General features: G+C 39.4%; 1 protein-coding gene across 1 annotated transcript; it reads left to right on the top strand.

Annotated features, from left to right (window-relative positions):
• The first annotated feature begins 1188 nt into the window (after window positions 1-1188).
• Window positions 1189-13270, top strand: LOC125483500 (exocyst complex component 1-like). Its single transcript, XM_048599065.1, has 4 exons — window positions 1189-1315; window positions 11122-11252; window positions 13013-13140; window positions 13267-13270. The coding sequence occupies exons 1-4, from the start codon at window positions 1189-1191 to the stop codon at window positions 13268-13270; spliced, it is 390 nt and encodes a 129-aa protein (XP_048455022.1).
• The last annotated feature ends 7178 nt before the right edge of the window (window positions 13271-20448 follow it).

Raw genomic sequence — 20448 nt, 5'->3', positions numbered from 1 at the left:
TCCTCCCTGGACTGACCTATCCCCTTCCTAACTCCCTACCTACACTCACCTTTCCTGGCCCCATCCCCGCCTCTTCGACCTGTTTGTTTCCTCTCCACCTATCCTCTCCTCTATCCCTTTTCTATCCGCCTCCCACTCTCTCCCTATTTATTTCAAAACCCCCTTCCCCTCCCCCTTTCTGATGAAGGGTCTAGGCCCGAAACGTCAGCCTCTCTGCTCCTATGATGCTGCTTGGCCTGCTGTGTTCATCCAGCCCTGCACCTTGTTGTCTCGGATTCTCCAGCATCTGCAGTTCCTACTATCTCTCATCACTAAGATATGTCCACCTAACCTCACAATTAACTAGCCTACTGGCAGTTATTTTTGGGGAGGTGGCCAATATATTTTATCACCCCCATCTGGTTTGGAAATATAACCCCTGCACATCAGTAATTTAGTATCCAAAAGAAGAAGTCTGGAGAAAGAATAGTTCTCTTATACATCTACAAAATTCTTAATCTATTCATCATAAATCTCCCAGATTTGGACATTAGTTGCACATAATGTAAACCAGCAACACGTAACAAAAAAACCACAAGTGTTTTCAAAAATAAGTGACAGGATAGATGGTATTTGACCACACATACAGATTGATAATACTTAGTTACATAAATAAAAACATAAATTTATGTAAATGGCAGTAAGAGGCTAACATTGAAAGCAAAATTCCATACGGCTAGTACAATGGAGTTAAACTTGTGACTTAGCATTGAAGCTGCTTTTTTAGAGAAATTATCAGGCAAGAAGATTTAATATTTCAGATGATAGTCACTGCAAATTTACTGACAAAGACAATTTTTATGAACTGTGACACTATTTTAACTTCAAAATATATTATATTTCCATCTTGTACAGTAAGTTTCCTAATGGAAAATACCATTAAATCAATATCTCAACTAATGACTATAATGGAATCTATATGGATTGCAAATGACTGAGTAGACATTTCTCTAGGGAGCAATCCTGCTGGAATATTGATTGAAACTGCAATCCAATCATGTTTTGTGTGTCATAGTGTTTAAATCCATAGAAACATCACTTAGTTCCCATAATGCAGATTGTATACATTATAGCTTTTGATTTGTGTTCAGGTACAGTGAGTGAAATAAGTTTGCCAAATGTTGCCTATCTGAAACTCTGCTTAAGGAAATGGCAGCCTTACTCAGAAAAGCACTAAAGAAGAAAATATTTCATCCAAATGGAGATCGTTTATTTGCTGTGATTGAAGTAATGACATCTACACGGGAAGACGAAAGGTATTACCTTTGCAGTTCAGGTAACTTTTGTACTTTTATATGGTACCATATTGTCCTCATTAATTCTGTAAATTGTAAGTACATTTTAGGCAAAGTACAAGGGAATAAATGCTAATTTAATTCAATCACAAAATCATTTATCTTAAGAAGTAAACCATTGTAGACTTAACAATTCATAAAAACACAAGACAACAATTAAATGTTTGATTGGAATTTCAACTAAAAATCTCTTTTTATTTAGATAGGTTATTCAGTTCCTAATTGGTCATTTGCTGTACAATTATTCTGGCCACAGCTATTTGGATTTATCATGATTATGGTCTGTTTCCTATTATTTTTATTCAGAAGTTTCTTAAATTGATGGGTTAATGTTATTAATTTACCGGGACAGTGGTTTATGTATTGTGTTAGTTCAGTCACTTTTCTGTAGCCTGCAGTTGCAGCATTTCATTATTGGTTAGGAACTGTTAATAGCCCTGGAAAAATCTCTCAGCTACCACTACTCAAGATGATATCTGGCAAATTTTTAGCTGTTTTGTTTTACTACATTTATCATACAATAGACACAAAAATGCATCTTAAGAAGTGCCTTTCATAATTAAAAGTGCTCGAACTGGTCCAAATGTTCAGTTAGCTAATTGCAGCAATGGTAGAGGTAAGCAGGTCACGTTTTGCGGTTACTGCTACATCGCCACAGAAGAAGTTCAGCGTAACTGAACTAAAAATGCAATTATAAAGTTAAATGCACCTTTCTTCTTCTTCTACTTACTGTGGCTATCACAGTAGAAAGCCGACCTCTGAATCAGTAGGTTGTGGGTACGAGACCAAACCTCGGGACTTGACATACTTTTAGTGCAGCACTGAGGAAGGCATTACGATTTGAAATGTGATCTTTTGGAATGAGACATTAAACGGAAACTAAGTCTGCCTCTGAAGTGGATACAAAAGATCCCATTAAACTGTTTTGAGGAAAAAATAGAGGGCTTTGCTTTAATCAGCATTAATAAAGAAGATTGTTTCTGAAGAAGGGTCTAGGCCCAAAACGTCAGCCTTTCTGCTCCTCTCATGCTGCTTGGCCAGCTGTGTTCGTCCAGCTCTGCACCTTGTTGTCTCATCCAGCCATTAGTTCATTGAAGTTTGTGGGATTTTATTGTGTACCAATCGGCATCAATGACTCCAATATTATCACAGTGACGAGACTTCAAAAATTACTGAATTAGCTTCGGGTCATCTGAAGTTCATGAGAGATATTATGCAGCTGCAAGGCTTTTCTTTTTATGCAAAACATATGGTAAAGAAAAAGATCAGCCCTAAACTTTTAAAACTGCTGTTTACGAGGGCTAGGCCAGGGACATGCAGTTAGAAGCGATACCCAAACCAATCAGTTAGCCCATATAACGAATAGGCCATTTGGTTTATTAATAGCCGAGATTTTGTGATGGCAGCACTCACCAGTGACATCAAATTTACCCACAAATCTGCTGCGATCCCGATGGGGAGAATTTTGGCTCTTCTGGAGGTTGGGGAATGGTGGGGGTGCACTTCCTGGGTCCTGTCATGTGTTGCAGTGGGATCCTGCAGCTCAGGCGAAATTTAGGTGACAGTAGTCTGTGAAACTTACACTCTGCACCACAAAACCTAGGGAAAAATCTGGTACTGTAAAAAGACATTAGAATATTACATATTCGGTAGAAATCATTTTACAAAATCAAAAGAGTAAAAGAAAACTTCAAAAGTGAAATAATTTTGTGCAAATATATCGATAAGGCAGACAAGGAAAAAGTCTTCCCATCAGCTGATGGAACCAGGACTAAAGGACACAGATTTAAGATTTTGTGTCAGAGATGCAGGCGTGGGATTTGCAAAATAATTTTTTAATACACTGAACTGCGATGGCTTAAAAATATGAAGGTGATGGAAACACAGATGATCAGTGATTGAAAAGGAATGTGGGTGAAGCGAAGAAACCTATATATGGGTCATATGGAATCAGGCATGAAACTGAAAGGATTGTTATTGAAAGCTGCATTGTCTCCTTCTCTGCCATGACTCTCTGACCTCTGTGACTCAATCATTTTGATACATGATCTTTAAAAGTCTGATAATGCACACTACAAAGTAATAGATTTTACTTCGTAACAAGGTCTGTCATATTTTTTAAAAGTTTAATGTTAAGAAATGTTTAAAAAGTGAATCCATTTTAGCTTTTAAGATGGTACCAGTTTCATACTTAAGAATTTGTGAATTGAGTGGTGACTCGTTATGTCTAAAAATTACAAGTGTAAAATTTGAAAGTGTCATTAATTTGGCATTAGTGGGCAATAGCCCTAATTTGTATTGATTCCATACTTGCCATTTGAAGTAGCAAACTGTCACCAGTAGCTTTGATTGACACACTTCAACTTTGGGATTAACACACTAACAGTGCACATCGCACTCTGGGTGTTACGGAGCTTCTCCAAAGTTCAATGGTGGTAATGTCACCCATACTGATACCGCAAAATCCAACCCAGTATTTCCCCCATTTTTTGAGGATAGACATGGAATAGAATAAATAAGTGGGATTTGCTTTATCATCTGTGTGTTCATTTGCTGAATGTAAAATAAAGACAATTAACAATTCGCATTTGATTACATCGCATTAAAATGTTTATCAATTACTCTAATAAATAACAAACATTTGAAAAGACAAAGCACTCCACATCCAGTTCAGTTCTCAGTGGAGCTTTAGTTACACCTTTGGGTTATGTCTTTGCAGAGTCATTAGTACACTCGTGAATACACAGTTCATGGAAGTAACCAGCACTGAAGTGTGCAAGGGGAAAGTTGAGGTGGACTTGAAAATTCCAACAAAACATTGCCACTGGCCCCACATTACTGGTTACAGAGATGAAGAAAAATTAGTTCAAGCTCTCACTCCTGGTTGACAATAATATGCCATTGATTAGTTGTGGCAGTTCTACTCATTCACCAAAGCAGAAAAATGATTCAATGTCACAATTGTATGTTTCAAACTCAACCTTCAACCCATGATAACAGATAAGCTATTCTTCTATGATGTTGAATGAGGCATAAATATTGGCTAAAATGCCAGCAGTGTCAACTCTGCTCTTTTTTGAATAGTGCCATGGGAACTTTGACATTAATCCGGGCAGGTTTGGGGCCTGGCATTAATGTCTCATCTAAATGACAAATGTAAACCTTTTCTGGAAGAAAGAGAAAAGGACTAATCTACATGTAATAATCTTTATAAAATAGTTCTCCTGGTATGGAAGCCAGCTTAAGGCATTCAGATATGCAGTTTAGCATGCCTGCCTCATCAAAATCAAATACTGGTAAATCAAAAACACAGAAATTTTGGCAAGTTAATCTCTGCTTCCAATTGTCCAGCTGCTCCTCCGAAATAACTCCATTATGGCCAGTATCCCATCACCAAGTCACCCTTTATTTACATGTGGAGAGTCCTTGTCACCGATCCAGCTTCCTCAGAGCCAGCTCTCAGAGTGAACAGGACCCCTGACAACAAGGTGCAGGGCTGGATGAACACAGCAGGCCAAGCAGCATCTTATAAGCAGAGCCTTGGCCTGCTGTGTTCATCCAGCCCTGCACCTTGTTGTCTCGGATTCTCCAGCATCTGCAGTTCCTACTATCTCTGATTCAAAGGACCCCTGACACCCCTGTTTTTATCTGTCAACCAGGAATCCCTGAATGGACCAGATTAACAGGCCCAATCATGAACTCATATTCTGAAGTCCACCTCGCTGACCTCATTGCAATCCTTACATCTCTCCCCTCTGAGTCTGAGGACATAGGCTGGTTCTTTTTATTTTGTTGCTCCTCCTGGGGCATTTTACCACTGGGTCAAGCTCCTCCAACTCTGCCTCTGAGACGGGCGGCATGTGACACACAGTAGCTCACCTCTTGCGCCCAGGACGTCTAGGAAGAAATTAATTCTCCTCTTCAGGTGGCAAAGGTGTCAATGTGATGACATTAACTGTGGCAACTGCAGATTCCAATTTATCTTCAATGCTTGATGGAGAGGGAGAACCCACAGGGTCAGGAACAGTCGGAAAGGCAGTTGAAGAGCTGGGTGTGTTTTGCTTCCAAGACAACAAGGTGCAGAGCTGGATGAACACAGCAGGCCAAGCAGCATCATAGGAGCAGGAAGGCTGACGTTTCGGGCCTAGACTCCATTTGTGGGTTTGCAGCTTTCATACGGTCCATGTGCTCACTCAGGACCGTCACACCTACCCAAACTTTATACATCACTGGACTTGACCTCGCGTTGACCATAGCCCTTACTCATGCAGGGCCATTCCTGTGGCTCCTACACCAAACTTTGTCCCTGAAGTAAACTGTCTCTCTCACTTAGCAGAGCCTTGTGTGCGGCATTGGCATTCCTACTGCCAATTCACTCCCGCCCCCTCCAACCCACCACCCCCCAGGTCCAGGAATATCCGATTTAATCTGATGTGGAGTCTTCTCCCCATTAGCAACTCTGCTGGGCCTATCCCTGTAGTTGCATGAGGGGTGGTGATATAATCAAGTAGGAACTGGGACAGTTTGGTATCTAGTGAAGTTACAGGCGGTTTCTTTAAGCCCAGGTTCAAAGTTTGGACTGCTCTTTCTGCCAGAACATTGAATGATGGGTGAAATGGAGCTGTCCTTATATATTGAATATCATTCAACATTAGGAAATACTCAAATTCCCTGCTGGTAAACAACACTTCTGGGAGTCTGTGTATGCAAAAGATGCGTGAAGCTTTTCTATATTGGTCCCCATGTTTGACAAATTAACTGTATGCATGTCCATCCACTTTGAGTGGGCAAGCACAATGACTAAGAACATTGAGTCCATGAAAGGACCTGCATAGCCAATGTGTAACCGAGTCCAGAGTTTACCCAACCATTCCCATGAATGTGGGAGAGCTGCTGGTACTAATTTTTGTCCTTGTTGGCATTCTGGGCACTGTCCCACCAACACAACTATGTCTGCATCCAGTCCTGGCCACCAGACATAACCTCCTCAAGTATCTCCTTTTTGGAAATGCCTGGATGACCCTGGTGGAGTTCAGCCAGTATGTGGCGGTGATCTTTGCTCAGGACAATCACTCTTGCTCCCCATAATAATATGCCATCTTTTACTGTGATCTGGTCTCTCCGCATCCAGAAAGGTTTCAATTCTGATTGTGATGGTCCTTTGGTTTTCCCTATCGGCACCAACTGTTTCAGTTTTGCCAGGACTGCATTTTTCTGCATCCAAAGTCTGGTATCCTCAGCTGTGACTGGAAGCATGTCCAGAAAATTTAAAGCCATTTAAAATGATTTTTAAAAAGGAAGGAACATGGACCTGAGATTGTGGCATTGATAACCTTACCACAGATTGCAGCAAGTTCAGGAAATCAGTGTATTAAAAATAAAATCATCTGAACTGAAACCACCAATTTATCAAAATATGTTGAAACCAGACAATTGAGTCAGATATCGAGAAATTCACATTTTTTTGTTTCAACTTACTGTTTCAACATGTCTGATAAATTGCACACATTAAACATGAATGATCAGTTGCAAGTATCCACATTAGAAACAAAATGAAGGCAGACTCAGAAATATGTTAATGAACCATGTTTCAGTAGCTATGTGGCAGAGCAGCAGACAGACAGAGTTTTTAAAGTACATGTTCTTGACCATCCTATTGTGCTAGACACCTCCCCCTTTTTAAATTTTATACCTCAATTTATGTGTTTTGGAAGGAGTGTTTTATCAATTTTCTCAAGATTAGTAAGTAATAAAATTCCTCTTACTGCCATTCAAGAAAACGTTAAAATCGCCTCAATAACTTTGTCTAGTACTTCATTTTAATTGATGTATGATATAGCTATTTTTGTAAAAAGAATTTAAAACGCTTTGATTTGGCCAAGTAAGGGGGTTGGCTCACACTTCCTTGTTAAAACTTGTTTTGTTGCCAAATCCTCAAATTGCCCATGAACTGAGTGATTTATGAGAGCAATTTAGGGGGCAATTAAGAATCAAATACATTGCTGTGGATCTGGAGTTACATGTAGGCCAGGCCAAGTAAAGATGTACTAAAATAATCTCAGGATCTTTGGCAAATTTCTGTAAATTGTAGATAGTATGTATTACAGCTACTAAGCATTGGTGGTGAAGGAGGTGGATGTTTGTGGATGCGGTGCCAATCAAGCGGGTTGCTTTGTCCTGGACATTAGTGAATTGACTTGTTTTTTCTGACAATCAATGCTGGTCATCACTACTCAAACTTGCTTTCAATACCAGATATTATTCATTTCAGTTATACTCCACTAGTACCCATAGTGAGTCTTGAACCCATACCCCCAGAACATTAGTCTGATCATGAAGATTACTGGTCCAGCGGCATTATCATGACAATGCCATCTCTTCACCTGGTGATAATACCTGGTATCACAAATAGTTAACATGCAGGTACAACAAGTGATCAGGAAGGCAAATGTAATGCTTTTGCTTTCATTGGAAGGAGAATGGAGTAGAGGAAACTCTTGCTATATAGGACATTGGGGAAACTGCACCTGAAGTACTGGCAAGGTGAGAGTGACAGCCATCGACATCAATGCTGCATTTGACCAAGTGTGGCATCAAGGAGCCCCAGAAAAACTGGAGTCAAGTGGAATCAGGTAAAAAGTCTCTGGTAGTTAAGAGTCATACCTGGCACATAGGAAGATGGTTTGGAAGTCAACCAGCTCTGTTCCGAGACATCTCTGCAGGCATTTCTCAGTGTAGTGTCGTAGGCCCAGCCATCTTCAGCTGCTTCATTAATGACCTTCGCTCCATTATGAGGTTAGAAGTAGTAATATTTGCTGATGTTTGCACTCTGTTCTGCACCATTCATGACTCCTCAGATACATGAAGCAGTCTGTCCCCAATTGCAGTAAGATCTGGACAATATCCAGCCTTAGATTGGAAAATTGCAAGTAGCATTCCCCATCTCCAAAAAGAGATACAATCCACTAATATCCTTTGACATTCAATAATCTTACCATCACTTTCAACACCATGGGCATTACCATTGATCAGAAACTCAACTGGACTTGTCACATAAACACAGTGGCTACAAGGGCAGGTCAGAGGCTAAAAATACTGCACTGAGTAACCTACCTCCTGACTCCTCAAAGCCTGCCACGATCCACAAGGCACAAGTCAGGAGTGTTATTGGATACTCCCCACTTACCTGGACGAGTGCAGTTGCAATAACGCTCAAGAAGCTTGACACCACCCAGGACAAAGCAGCTCACTGATTGGCACCGCATCCACAAACATCAACTTCCTTCACCACCAATGCTTAGTAGCAATAGTATGTACTATCTACAATTTGCAGAAATTTGCCAAAGATCCTTAGACCTTCCAAACCTGTGAGCACTTCAATCTGGAAGGACAAGGGCAACAAATGTATAGGAACACCAAGTTTCCCTCCAAGTCACTCATCATCCTGACTTGGAAATGTATTGCTGTTCCTTCATGATCGCTGGGTCAAAATCCTGGAATTGTCTTTCTAACAACATTGTGAATCTACCTGAAGCACATGGACTGCAGTGGTTTAAAAAGGCAGCCCACCACCTCCTTCTTGAGTGCAACTAGGGATAGGCAATAAATGCTTGTCCAGCCAGTGATATCCACATCCGTGAATAATTAAAAAAGAATTTTGGCCTCCTTCCATAAGGAGGCATAAATATACATTGGAAATAGTTCAGAAACGCTTTACTAGGCTGATTCCCAAGGTAAGTTTGTCTTATGAGGAAATGTCAAGTTGATTGGGTCTATATTTATTGGAGTTTAGAAAGATGAGAGGCAATCTTCTTTCACTGTATAGAATGCTGAGATGGTTGACAAAGAGGATGCTTTTTCCATGGGGAATCTAGATCAGGTGGGGAGAATGTTTAAAAATAAGGGGCTGAACATTATTGGGCATCTAGGCAAGTGCTCTGAGTCCGGAGCTGCTCTGGACAGCTCTTGACATTTTCCCCAAACATGGCAGACAGACTTGATTTATGGACAGGAACCTGAGGTCCTGCAGGATAGGATGGTGCAGACACAAGACTTTCTTTTCCCCGAGGATTCAGAGGGGAGGCCACAACACCAGTCCATGCCAGCCTGATCCAAAGTTGCCAACCGGGCAGTCTCAGCCATCTGCGGGAATGAACAGTAAGGGTGGTCAATTAGAAAGTCAATTACCTTTTCCACTCTGCTAAGTTAACTGCCACCATCCTCTCTCCAGTCCGTCACACTCAATCTATCTCTGCTACTGTACCCACTTCCAACAAGGCTCATAAGACCATAAGACATAGGTGCAGAAATTAGGCCATTCGGCCCACACCGAGTCTGCTCCACCATTCAATCATGGCTGATAAGTTCCTCAACCCCATTCTCCTGCTTTCTCCCTGTAACTCTTGATCCCTTTGATAATCAAGAATCTATCTATCTCAGTCTTAAATGTACTCAATGGTTTTTATTTCTCAGAACAATCTGCCCCTAGGTTTTAGACTATAACCCCTAGTTCCACAATCCCCAACCAATGGAAATAATCTATCTTTATCTTTGCTATCTTTTCCTGTTAATATCTTGAAGACTTCAGATACCCCTTAGCTTCTAAAATCCAGAGAAAATAGGCCTAATTTTACCACTCCTACCACTTGCATATCCCTTCCACTGCGTCAAATGTAAGTCAGGCCAACCACTTTCCTCTCCGGTGCTTTACTGCCATTCCAGGAGGAAAACAGCTAAAACTGGGGCAGAAAGAGTCAAGATGTGCAATGGGCTGCCTGACATATCGCTCCCGACCCCTTATGTGGAAACTGTCCTGGCTCTGACTGCCCTGAGCGGCTAACTGACTTGATGTGCCCAGCAGTATTGAGATTGGCCAGCACCCCTATGAGGCAAAATTTCCTCCCAGACAGTTAATAATTAAAGGTCTGTCTGTAAATTTAAAACAAAGTAGCAAACCAGGTGGAAGTGGGCCAGCTTTGACAATTGCACAAGGTGTAGGGAATCTGTTCTCAGGGAAAATCCAGCCTTATAGTCTGAATATGATGTAACCACATTGGACAGTATATGGTGCAAGTACATGAATGATTTTATGATTTAGATATTAAGTTGCAAATTGCACAATAGTTTCAAAATGTCCATTTTCTTGCACAATTACCTTCTTCATGTCTGATCTGAAATAATGACTGTATCTGGTTCTTAAAATAGTGAGCAAAGCCATTCCAAAGTTGATACATGTTCCACTTTTGATCAAGGGTCATCAGCTAGTGATAAGCTTTTAGATTCCATAATCACTCTTTTGATGACAATTAATAAAAAGAAATGCCTCACTGAAATATTGAGATGTTATTTTTTCCAATTCTTCTTTTAAAGGTTTTCTTTGTTGTGATTGCAAGATAATTAATCTGCGCAGAATTTTCTGTTCAGTCACATTTTGATATATAGACAGAATAATATCTCAATTGCTCACTTGTAGTTCTACGTATAATGCAAAGTATTATTTCTGCCAACTCTCTAATTCGATGTTTACACCATTTTATGGAAAATGTTCACACGAAAGAACGTTATCTTTTTCTCTTGCCCACAATCAATTAAAAAACAAAATTTACATTGAGTCTAAACTTTTCTTTGTTTTTTAGTAAGCTGAGGGCAAAACCATGCAAGAAAAATCAATTTTTGATTTTATATTTAATTTCATATGATGTTTCAAGAAGTAAGTTCAAATGTTATTATTTTGAGCATGTCCACGTCACTTTTTAAAAATTCTATGTGCACCATCTTTTTACTTTAGTAACAAATTGCAAGGAGGTGCAAATCACTTTTGTGAAAAACTTAGCTTCGAGTCAAGATGAACAATTTGAGAAAATCAATACATGGTTCCTCAAAGATCTTAAGCTTGTGGATGGAAAAGAAGCAGACCAAGTAAGTAGCTAACCAAATGAGCTTGATCTGTATTGTATTACCTATTTCTCTGTGCAACAGGTAATATTTACACCTTTAAATGTGTAAACAAAATGAAAACTCATTCCTAAATTTAAAAATATAATACTGTATCGAAACATAATTATGATCATTGAGAGTTATCTACTTGAACTGTCCTGCTTTCATATTTTGCCAATGCTGCTGTATAACATATGCATTAGACCTGATGGAATTCTTCCTCCAATTATCCATTTCTCTCCATATTGACAAATGGTTAAGGGTAAATCTTGCAAGATGCCAGAATCATTCCATGACAGTCATAATTTTGTAGTGAATCTCCAATCCACGCTTCCATTAAGCATGGCTTGATGCCACAGCTGAAATTTTACAGCACCCAGGTACCTTATGGCAGATTGGGACCATGAAGGTAGGCGCTATGACAGTACTACCATGCTGAACTGACATTGATAGTTAACTGTACCTGTTGCATAGCCATGTCAATGATGACTCAACCAATCACCATCCTCTTCTTGTGCTGTATAAATTGGTGTCCCTTTAATCAAGTCTGTTTCTGGCATCCAAGTTCTGATGCACACAAGACAAAAAGCATCAACTTTTGTCCCCTTTTAGCAAAGTTTAAATTCTGTACTACCAAGCAATTATTGATGTATACTTTGTATGTATTTTAATGTTTGTTTGTCCATGGGTTGCAACCTTAGCTTTAATGACTGGATTGTAACTGCCAGTACCCTCCAGTGCTGACCTGCCAGAATTTGCAAGACCAGTGGGAAGGCATCTCATCACCATTGGACAAGCAGTACAAACACTGCAACAGGTACATCTACAGCACTAACAAAGCTGGACACCTTAATGCCTGCACATAATTTGCAATAAGGTTTCCCAAGTTTTCATTTCATACCATTTCCCAGTTCCAGTCTTTCTTCCATTGGGCTTTCTGAGGAAGGACCAGATCTGCAAAAGTATTTTGTTTTAAAAAAGATCTGTCTAGCTTGAACCTCACCAGTGGAATCCCCTTTAACCCATGAGGAGGCTGATACTCTTTATTCACACTGTGTTCCAAAATTCACTCATACATCAAATCCTTATGAACCTAAGGAGCGGGATCTGATGCAAAAAGTCCTCAGTCCCTCAGCCCCAGCTTTGCCTCTTCATTTGCCACATAAATGACCATAAAGGACCACAAATTTCTTTCCAGAAATTGCAGAGAACATTTGATCTCCTACCTTCTTTGTGTTTTTCTGTTGACGCTCAAGAAGGCAGTTCAGCACCACCTTCTCAAGGGCAACTAGGGATGAGCAATAAATGCTGGCCAGCCAGCAACGCCTACTTGCCACAAATGAATAAAAAAAAACTCTGTAACAGTGGCAGGACACTAGAATCTTGAACAATTTCACTCCAACAATTTCAATAAACTCAACAAAGAAAGTTGATATTAGAATATGATTTTGCTGTTAGCCTTTCTTAAAGCAAAATACTTCTGGTCAAACCTGTTCAGGCACACCTCTGGGACAATTCAGGTTGTACGACACCATAAGATACTCTTAAATATCTTATTCCTTATGGTGAATATAAAGGAAGGAACAAACAGAGGAATTATGTAGTAACATAAAGGAGATTTTCTTAAAATATCTTATTTAGTTTATGTTAGTTAACAATGTCTTTTGCATGGTTTCCTTCAAAAGTAAAGTTAAGTAATGAATGATAAAGTAGCTAATTTGTCTTTTGAATTTAACTTTTAGGATAATCCACACTTTGATATGCATTTTGATAAAGTTTACGGCTGGGAAACTTCCAGCACAGCCTCCAAATATACCTTTGTCCGATGTTTGCAGGAGCTTAATCACCACTACCTGGGAAAGAAGATCTTGTTTGTGAATTTTGACATTGATTATTTAATTGGTGCCAGTTCAAATTTGAATAGAGGGGATTGTATGCTTGCTTTAAATATGTGTGTGTTGTATATTTGTAATTGTGTATGTTTGTCTTTGTGTAGATAAGGATCATACATAATGTTCAAGTGTTCAGCTCATGTCAGTAGCTGTCTATTGGCAGAAAAATAGATAACAAACATTAATCCTTTAAGGATATACATATATTTTACTTCTGAGAATCAAACTGTATTTTCATTATGGCTTTAATGACATGCTAAGTATGGCAGATACTATTGAATACGCGTATTCAGATTCAGTTATTTCAAATTAAATGCTGTTTCTCAGTTACTGAATCCAGATTAAACCTGCACCTGAATATGGATTGATAAAAGAAATCCCCTTCCTAAACATCAAACAAATGTGCAAAATGAAACTAAAAATCAATCATGCTGTATTGGATATCTTGAATACACTTCAACTGTAGCTAAGAAACACTCATTGGAAACATTCAGACGTCCTGAGTTACTAAGCTGTGGCTTCACGTCCTTCTCAAGGACATGAGCACAAAAAGAAATCTGGCATTCCAAGGAAATACTGAAGAAGTGCTGCACTAGCAGGGATGCCAACTTTTTGATGAAATGTTAAACCAAAGATCGTCAATCCTCTGAGGTGAATGTAAAGTATCCTATTTTGTAAAGCAGCAAGATGTTGACCTTAGTGTCTGAACCAATAACTTGCACTCAATCAACATCACAAAAATAGATGTTTCCGATCATTATCACATTGCTATTTGCAGGAGCTTGCTATGCCTAAATTATATAACATAGAACATAGAACATAACAGTGCAGTACAGGCCCTTCGGCCCTCGATGTTGCGCCGACCTGTGAAACCAATCTGAAGTCCATCTAACCTAAACTATTCCATTATCATCCATATGTTTATCCAATGACCATTTAAATGCCCTTAAAGTTGGCGAGTCTACTACTTTTGCAGGCAGGGCATTCCACGCCCTTACTACTCTCTGAGTAAAGAACCTACTTCTGACATCTGTCCTATATCTATCACCCCTCAATTTAAAGCTATCTGCAATATTTCTGAATTACAACAGTGATACACTCTATTAGATGGACAGCACTTTTGGATAATGACATGTAAGATTATGACATATATAAATGCAATTTTTTTCTCCTATTACTGTTAAACCACCACAGAAACAGATCAGACAATTGATAACTATGTCCATGGAGATGAAACAGGTTTGGGGTTGTTACACAAAATAGAATCTTGCAAAACTGTTTTATAACCTGCCTGATGCTTTTCAATAGAAAATTGCTCATCCCGTCTTTAAAAAAGGCCCAAGATCCATTTCACCTCCAATATATGTGATTTTATATGTAATAATTAAAAATTTTGGGTCAGTCGTCAAAACTGAGGGGCAATCTGGTAGAGGGTTACAAAATTATGAGAGGCATGGATAGAATGGGTGGCATGGTGGGTCAGTGGTTAGTGCTGTTACAGAGACCAGGTTCGATTCCATCCTCAAGTGACTCTCTGTGTGGAGTTTGGACATTCTCCCTGTGCCTGCATGGGTTTCTTCTGGATCCTCTGTTTCCCTCCCACAGTCCAAAGCTATGCAGGTTTGGTGGATTGGCCATGCTAAATTACCCGTAGTGTCCAGTGATGTGCAGGCTAGGTGGATAGGCCACGGGAAATGCAGGGTTACAGGGATAGGGTGGGGGGTGGGGGGGAGCGTTGGTGGATCTGGGTGGGCTGCTCCTTGGTGGTTCAGTCTGGACTCGATGGGCCGAATGGCCTGCTTCCAAACTACAGGGATTCTATTCTATGGAACAGGAAGTAACAGTCTTATTCCCAGTGTAGAAATGTCAATTACAAGGGGACATAGGTTTAAGGTAAAAGGAGGAAAGTTTAAAGGAGATGAGAGAGGCATGTTTTTTACACAGAGGATGATTAGTATCTGGAATGTGCTGCCAGAGGAGTGGTAGGATGCAGATACAATAGCATCGTTTAAGAGGCGACTTGACAGAAAAATGAATAGGCAGGGAATAGTGGGATACAGATCACGCAGAGGTAAAAGGTTTTTAGTTTAGAAGGGCATTATGAACTGGCACAAGTTTGGTGGGCCAAAGGGCCTCTTCCTGTGCTGTACTGTTCTTTGTTCAATTTGCTTAATGACAAGCATCAACAACTGTCTAGAATGCAGCATTCCAAAATAAAGAAATTTGATCAAGCACTACTAACTCTATTCAATAAGTGCTTATACTTTAAGTCAACGTTCCATGCAGGTTACTCCCTTTTTTTAAAATTTCAATCAAACATCTCTTTTTACAGTTCTCCTGAAACCAAACCAAGGTGTGTTCCAGAAGTCTCTTTCATTTTCCTTAGCTTCAGTACTATCATACAAGGTGAATGGTTTTCTGCAGATTGTCCCTCTGGCATTCAGCTAGGTAAATGACTAAAGCTAGCTATGACTTCAACCTTCACAAATTTAGATTTCCTCAGCCTGTACCTGGGTCTTTCTCACATCTTTTTTTAATTCATTCATGAAACATGGGTATCACTGGCCTGGTCAGCATCTTTGCAAAGTAACTCCAAATCTGAAACATTTATGCAGGCAGATGCTCATTCTTTCTGTTTCACGTTGTCTCACACACTGCCAAAACAGCAGAAATATATTGAAGCAAAGGAATCTCAATCCATCACCATGATAACATGGCATACAGGGCTTGTTTCTAGATCAACATGAACAACAATTATCTTTAACATTAAATATTCCCTATGATCTGAAAAAATGTATGTATACTTCAAAATTTTCAAGTGAAAGCTAAGTACTATGGCTGCTGGAGATCTGAAATAAAAACAGAAAATATTGGAGAAACTCAGCAGATCTGGTGGCATCAATACAGCAACAGAGTTTACATTTTGATTCATAGAGTCATGGAATGATATAGCACAGAAACAGACCCTATGGTCCAACTCGTCCATGCCAACCAAGTTTCCCAAACTAAACTAGTCTCAGTTGCCTGTGTTTAGCCCATATCCCTCTAAATCTTTCCTATTCATTACCTGTCCAAATGTCTTTTAAATGTTGGAACTGTACCTGCATCTACCACTTCCTCTGGCAATTTATTCCATAGTGGAATCACCCTCTGCCAATATGACTTCTTCAAAATTGCCTGAAATTCGTTAAGTTACAGGTATAAAGTAATAAAACTGAGGCCTTTTCTGAGCACAGATCATTTAGCATCAGACAGCAAAGGTCAAAGAGATGGAGTGAAAAGCAGGAATCAGGTCAGAGGGAAAGGGAGTGGAGGAAGGATGCAGAGGGACATTGGTACCTGTGAGTTATTGCAACTTGCATTAACACTCGAAAGAAAGAGAAAATGTTTCTTGTTAAGGTGCAAAATGAGGCAAGAAGTAAAAAGGATCAGGAAAGCAGGTCAACTTTGAGACAGTGTGAGGCAATGCTGATAGAGACAGAGGTCGAGAGTGTGTAGTTGGCAACATATAGCACTGAGTATAGATCTCAGGATGTGGTGAAAACAGCCATCCAAAGAATGTTGTATGTCTCAGAGATTCCTGTAATTCTGAGTGGATTCAAAACAACAAGAATGGAACTCCAGTTGGAATCTGTATTAGATAAATCAGAGCCAGAGCCAGAGCCACACCTAGTCACTGAGGAAGGAGATGTGGCTATGACAATCAGTCATGGCAAACATCTCATCAAACACTAGGAGAGAAATAGAAAGCAGTATCATTTTCATATTGTACACAAAATATTAACACTATTTCTGGCTCCAGAGGTGCTGCCAGACTTGCGGAATTTCTCCAGTGTTTTGTTTTATTTCAAAATCTTGTTAATTGCATTCAAATGGTTTTTTGCTTTTGGAAAATTACATGAATGACTTAAACCTTCTCTGAAGTTCTCAAAGACAGATCATCTCCTCAAAATGTAGTTAACAAGACTCTGATTATTTGATTTTTAACAGCTCACATGATGGCTTTGCTACCATAGCATGAGCTTCTCTTTCTTCCTATATTTAAAAATTACAATTTCCAAACTAAAATTCCTATAATGTATTCATCCTATATATCCTATGATGTATCCTATAATGTATACATTCACAATAAATTTAATCATCTACCTGCATCATAGTAACAGGAATGCACCTCAGCAAACCTGGCTGGTGTTGGTGTTTTCTCGTCCCAACCCCTTCCAATCTAGACCTCAATAAAGTTTGCTGCTATTTAGCTTTCACTCACTCTGTGTCATTCATTTTCTTGCTCCCACTGTATTATACCAGCTTCCACTCTCACTGATTTACCCCAGATTCTACTTTTGCTGACCTATTCCATTCTCACTCACACTACTTTATCCTATTTCCACTCTCATTGCTTTGGATGAAAATTTTATAGGATAAATTTAGAGCATTGATTAGATGATGCCAACCTTTGGTTTTTAACACTTGAGTCATGTAGAACAAAGTAAAGACTGAGAGAGTAAAGGAATAGTACAGCTTTGAGGTCCTGGGAAGGGTAAGACATAGTACATTCATGCTTCATCTCTATAACGTGGGGATATATTTCCTCTGAGAAAGGCCCAGAAATTCATTACAAAATCTTTCAAAAAAGCTGCCAATCTGCTGTGAGCGAATGAGTACTTCCTTTTCACTGTCTAAATCTTTTTCAATTCTGCTTCCTGATGAATTGCTTTTCATAATTCTTCAAACATTGTGTTTCTGATGCTCAGTTTGATCTATCATTTTAAACAATTTCTCCAATTTGACTTTTCCTTTACATTGTTCCAATGTTTCTATCCTAATTACTCTTAAGGAGTTCTCCTTGAAGAAGTCGTTTCAGATTTGACAGATAATATGGTAAATTTTGTATAATGTCACCCAGGTTCTTGTTCTCTGTGGTTCCATTCCTGAAAATAAAAAAAATGTGGCTACTTTCTTAATACTGCTAACTTTTATTTTGTATCTGCTGTAGTATCTCTGTACCATTTCGAAATTATTATAAAGTACTTTTACTCTGTATTATGCATTAGGACATTTTGTTCATTAGAAACATTATATAAGTATCATGTATGACAATGTATTTGTTTCGGTTGACATCTGATTTACAAACTGAGTTGGCCTCTTTGCTAACTAACATGCTATTTGTTAATTGTTATATTTACCATGTAAAATACTCAATGCTGATGTGCAATAATTGCATATTTAGATTTCAGTTCCTAACTAACCTCCAATTCCTTTGTATATGTAAGTTAATTATCAGATATAATACTGCAAGGCAAAAAATAGTACTTAGTAACAATTTGATTCTCTCAGAAACTGACAAACAGAATTGTACTCATTTGTATTTAACTGTTTGCTATAATAACATTTCCATCAGGAATTGAATTGAATTAATCATCAAACGTTTACACAGACAAGATAGATTGTAATGCTAAGGTGAAAATTTGAGAACATTAATGTGTTTTTGGGGCACCACAAATACCTTTAGAACTTGGGAACTACATAAGGATGGTTGCAGCACACACATCTGCACATGCATACACTGAATCATCAGACAACCAGGAAAGTTGACATTTTCGGTCGGGACCCTTCTTCAGGAAAAGAGTCCCGATCTGAAACGTCAACTTTTCTGCTCCTCGGATGCTGCCTGGCCTGCTGCGTTCCTCCAACTCTACACTGTGTTATCTCTGACTCCAGCATCTGCTGTTCTTAATATCTCATACACTGAATCATATTGGCTGCCATATATGTGACAGTGTTAGTCTATATATAGTGAATGTCAGTTGGAAGAATTCAGAACTCATGACATGCAATATTGATTTGACACCAACCAGGACATTATTGAGCTCATCACTCCAGCAATGTCCTCTCTTTATATCGTATAACAGTTGTTCAATAACACAAAGGACCACTTAGCAGCACTATTTAAAAGGCTGAACTACATACAAGCTAGTTCTTTGTTTGATTTCTTCTGGTTGTTATAATGATTCTCCACGTCTTTGGTGCTTTCAATGGTTATTCATGTTACAAATATCAGAGGGAATAGTGTGCGTGATGATGAAAGACTTCTTGGTGACTTCCAAGTGCAAAACCCAGTTGCTTCCAGATTTGGGTGTATTAGTAAGGATTCTGCTAGCTCTACCTCATAAGTTGGAGAATAAGGAGAGACCATTCAGAGTAAACAGGAAAAGGGGCATTGAGGAAAAAGAGAGAGGCACCTATCAGGAGGCTATACCTACTTAAGGTGTTCAGGGAGCAATTTTTCTATGTAAACTTCAATGAAAAACAATGGGAGAAATTTAATACACCCAGAGGCAAGTTTGGACACACGGGCATTTATTCTGGTTGGGATCCACCACTTTCCTGATTATGCCTGGGCCAGGAAGATTAATCCCAATTTAAGGCCTCCTCCTGCCATTGTCTACACTTACCTAGCAGATAATGGGGACATTGCCAAGCAGGAAGCCTGTAAAGCTAACCCTTGCCAGCTCCCTATGTGTGGGGATCACTCATTCAATGACACTCATTGCCTGATTGAGAGATCTGGTGTTAAGAGGGCAGAAGGTGCAGAAAGTCTTACCCTGCCCTTGCCTCTGAAACCCTTCTCCTGAAAATGGACTGCAGCTGGTCAAGAAGGTAGTTTACTATCACCTTCTCAAGGGCAATTAGGGATAAGCAACATTTGTTGACCTATCCAGCGATGCTCGTCCCATGTGAAAACATTTAAAAAGGTTTCTACAGTCAAGCCAACTCAATATGAGGTATCTTCTCAGCCCCAAACAATGTGGGCAAGGGTGACACAGTTGAAAAATATGGCAAGAACAGAAAAAGGAATTCTAAACATAAAGAAAAATATGCCCAATTTTTCCACACAAGGCTTTAACAGCGCAATGCACTTCGGAGCTCACCAACACTTTATTGTGCAATGCTGCTGACTGGCCACTTTATGCACAGGCACCCATCTCATGCAATGGAACAGGCATCTCAGGGCTCTTAGCTTGCTTTCTTAGTGATACCCTCCTTTCTGCCTACTTGGATTCTCTTGGCATGCTTGTCTTCCTTGCCTTTTAGGGCAGACTGATATCCAGGCAACTTATGATGTTTGGCAGTATTGAACTGTCAAGGGGACCATTGTTAGTCAGGAAATGTGGTGAGGTGTCACAAGTAAGATTGAGTAGAAAGCGCATCAGGTAGGGAGTGTTAATAACTTGGGTGGCAGGGAGGTATTTGGGGTGGGTAAGTGCCATTAAGGCAATGTTATGAGT

This window comes from Rhincodon typus, chromosome 1 (genome assembly GCF_021869965.1).
Source record: "Rhincodon typus isolate 14 chromosome 1, sRhiTyp1.1, whole genome shotgun sequence".
Taxonomy (NCBI): domain Eukaryota; kingdom Metazoa; phylum Chordata; class Chondrichthyes; order Orectolobiformes; family Rhincodontidae; genus Rhincodon; species Rhincodon typus.
Note: the sequence above shows the minus strand (reverse complement) of the source record. Positions and strands in the feature narration are given on the sequence as shown.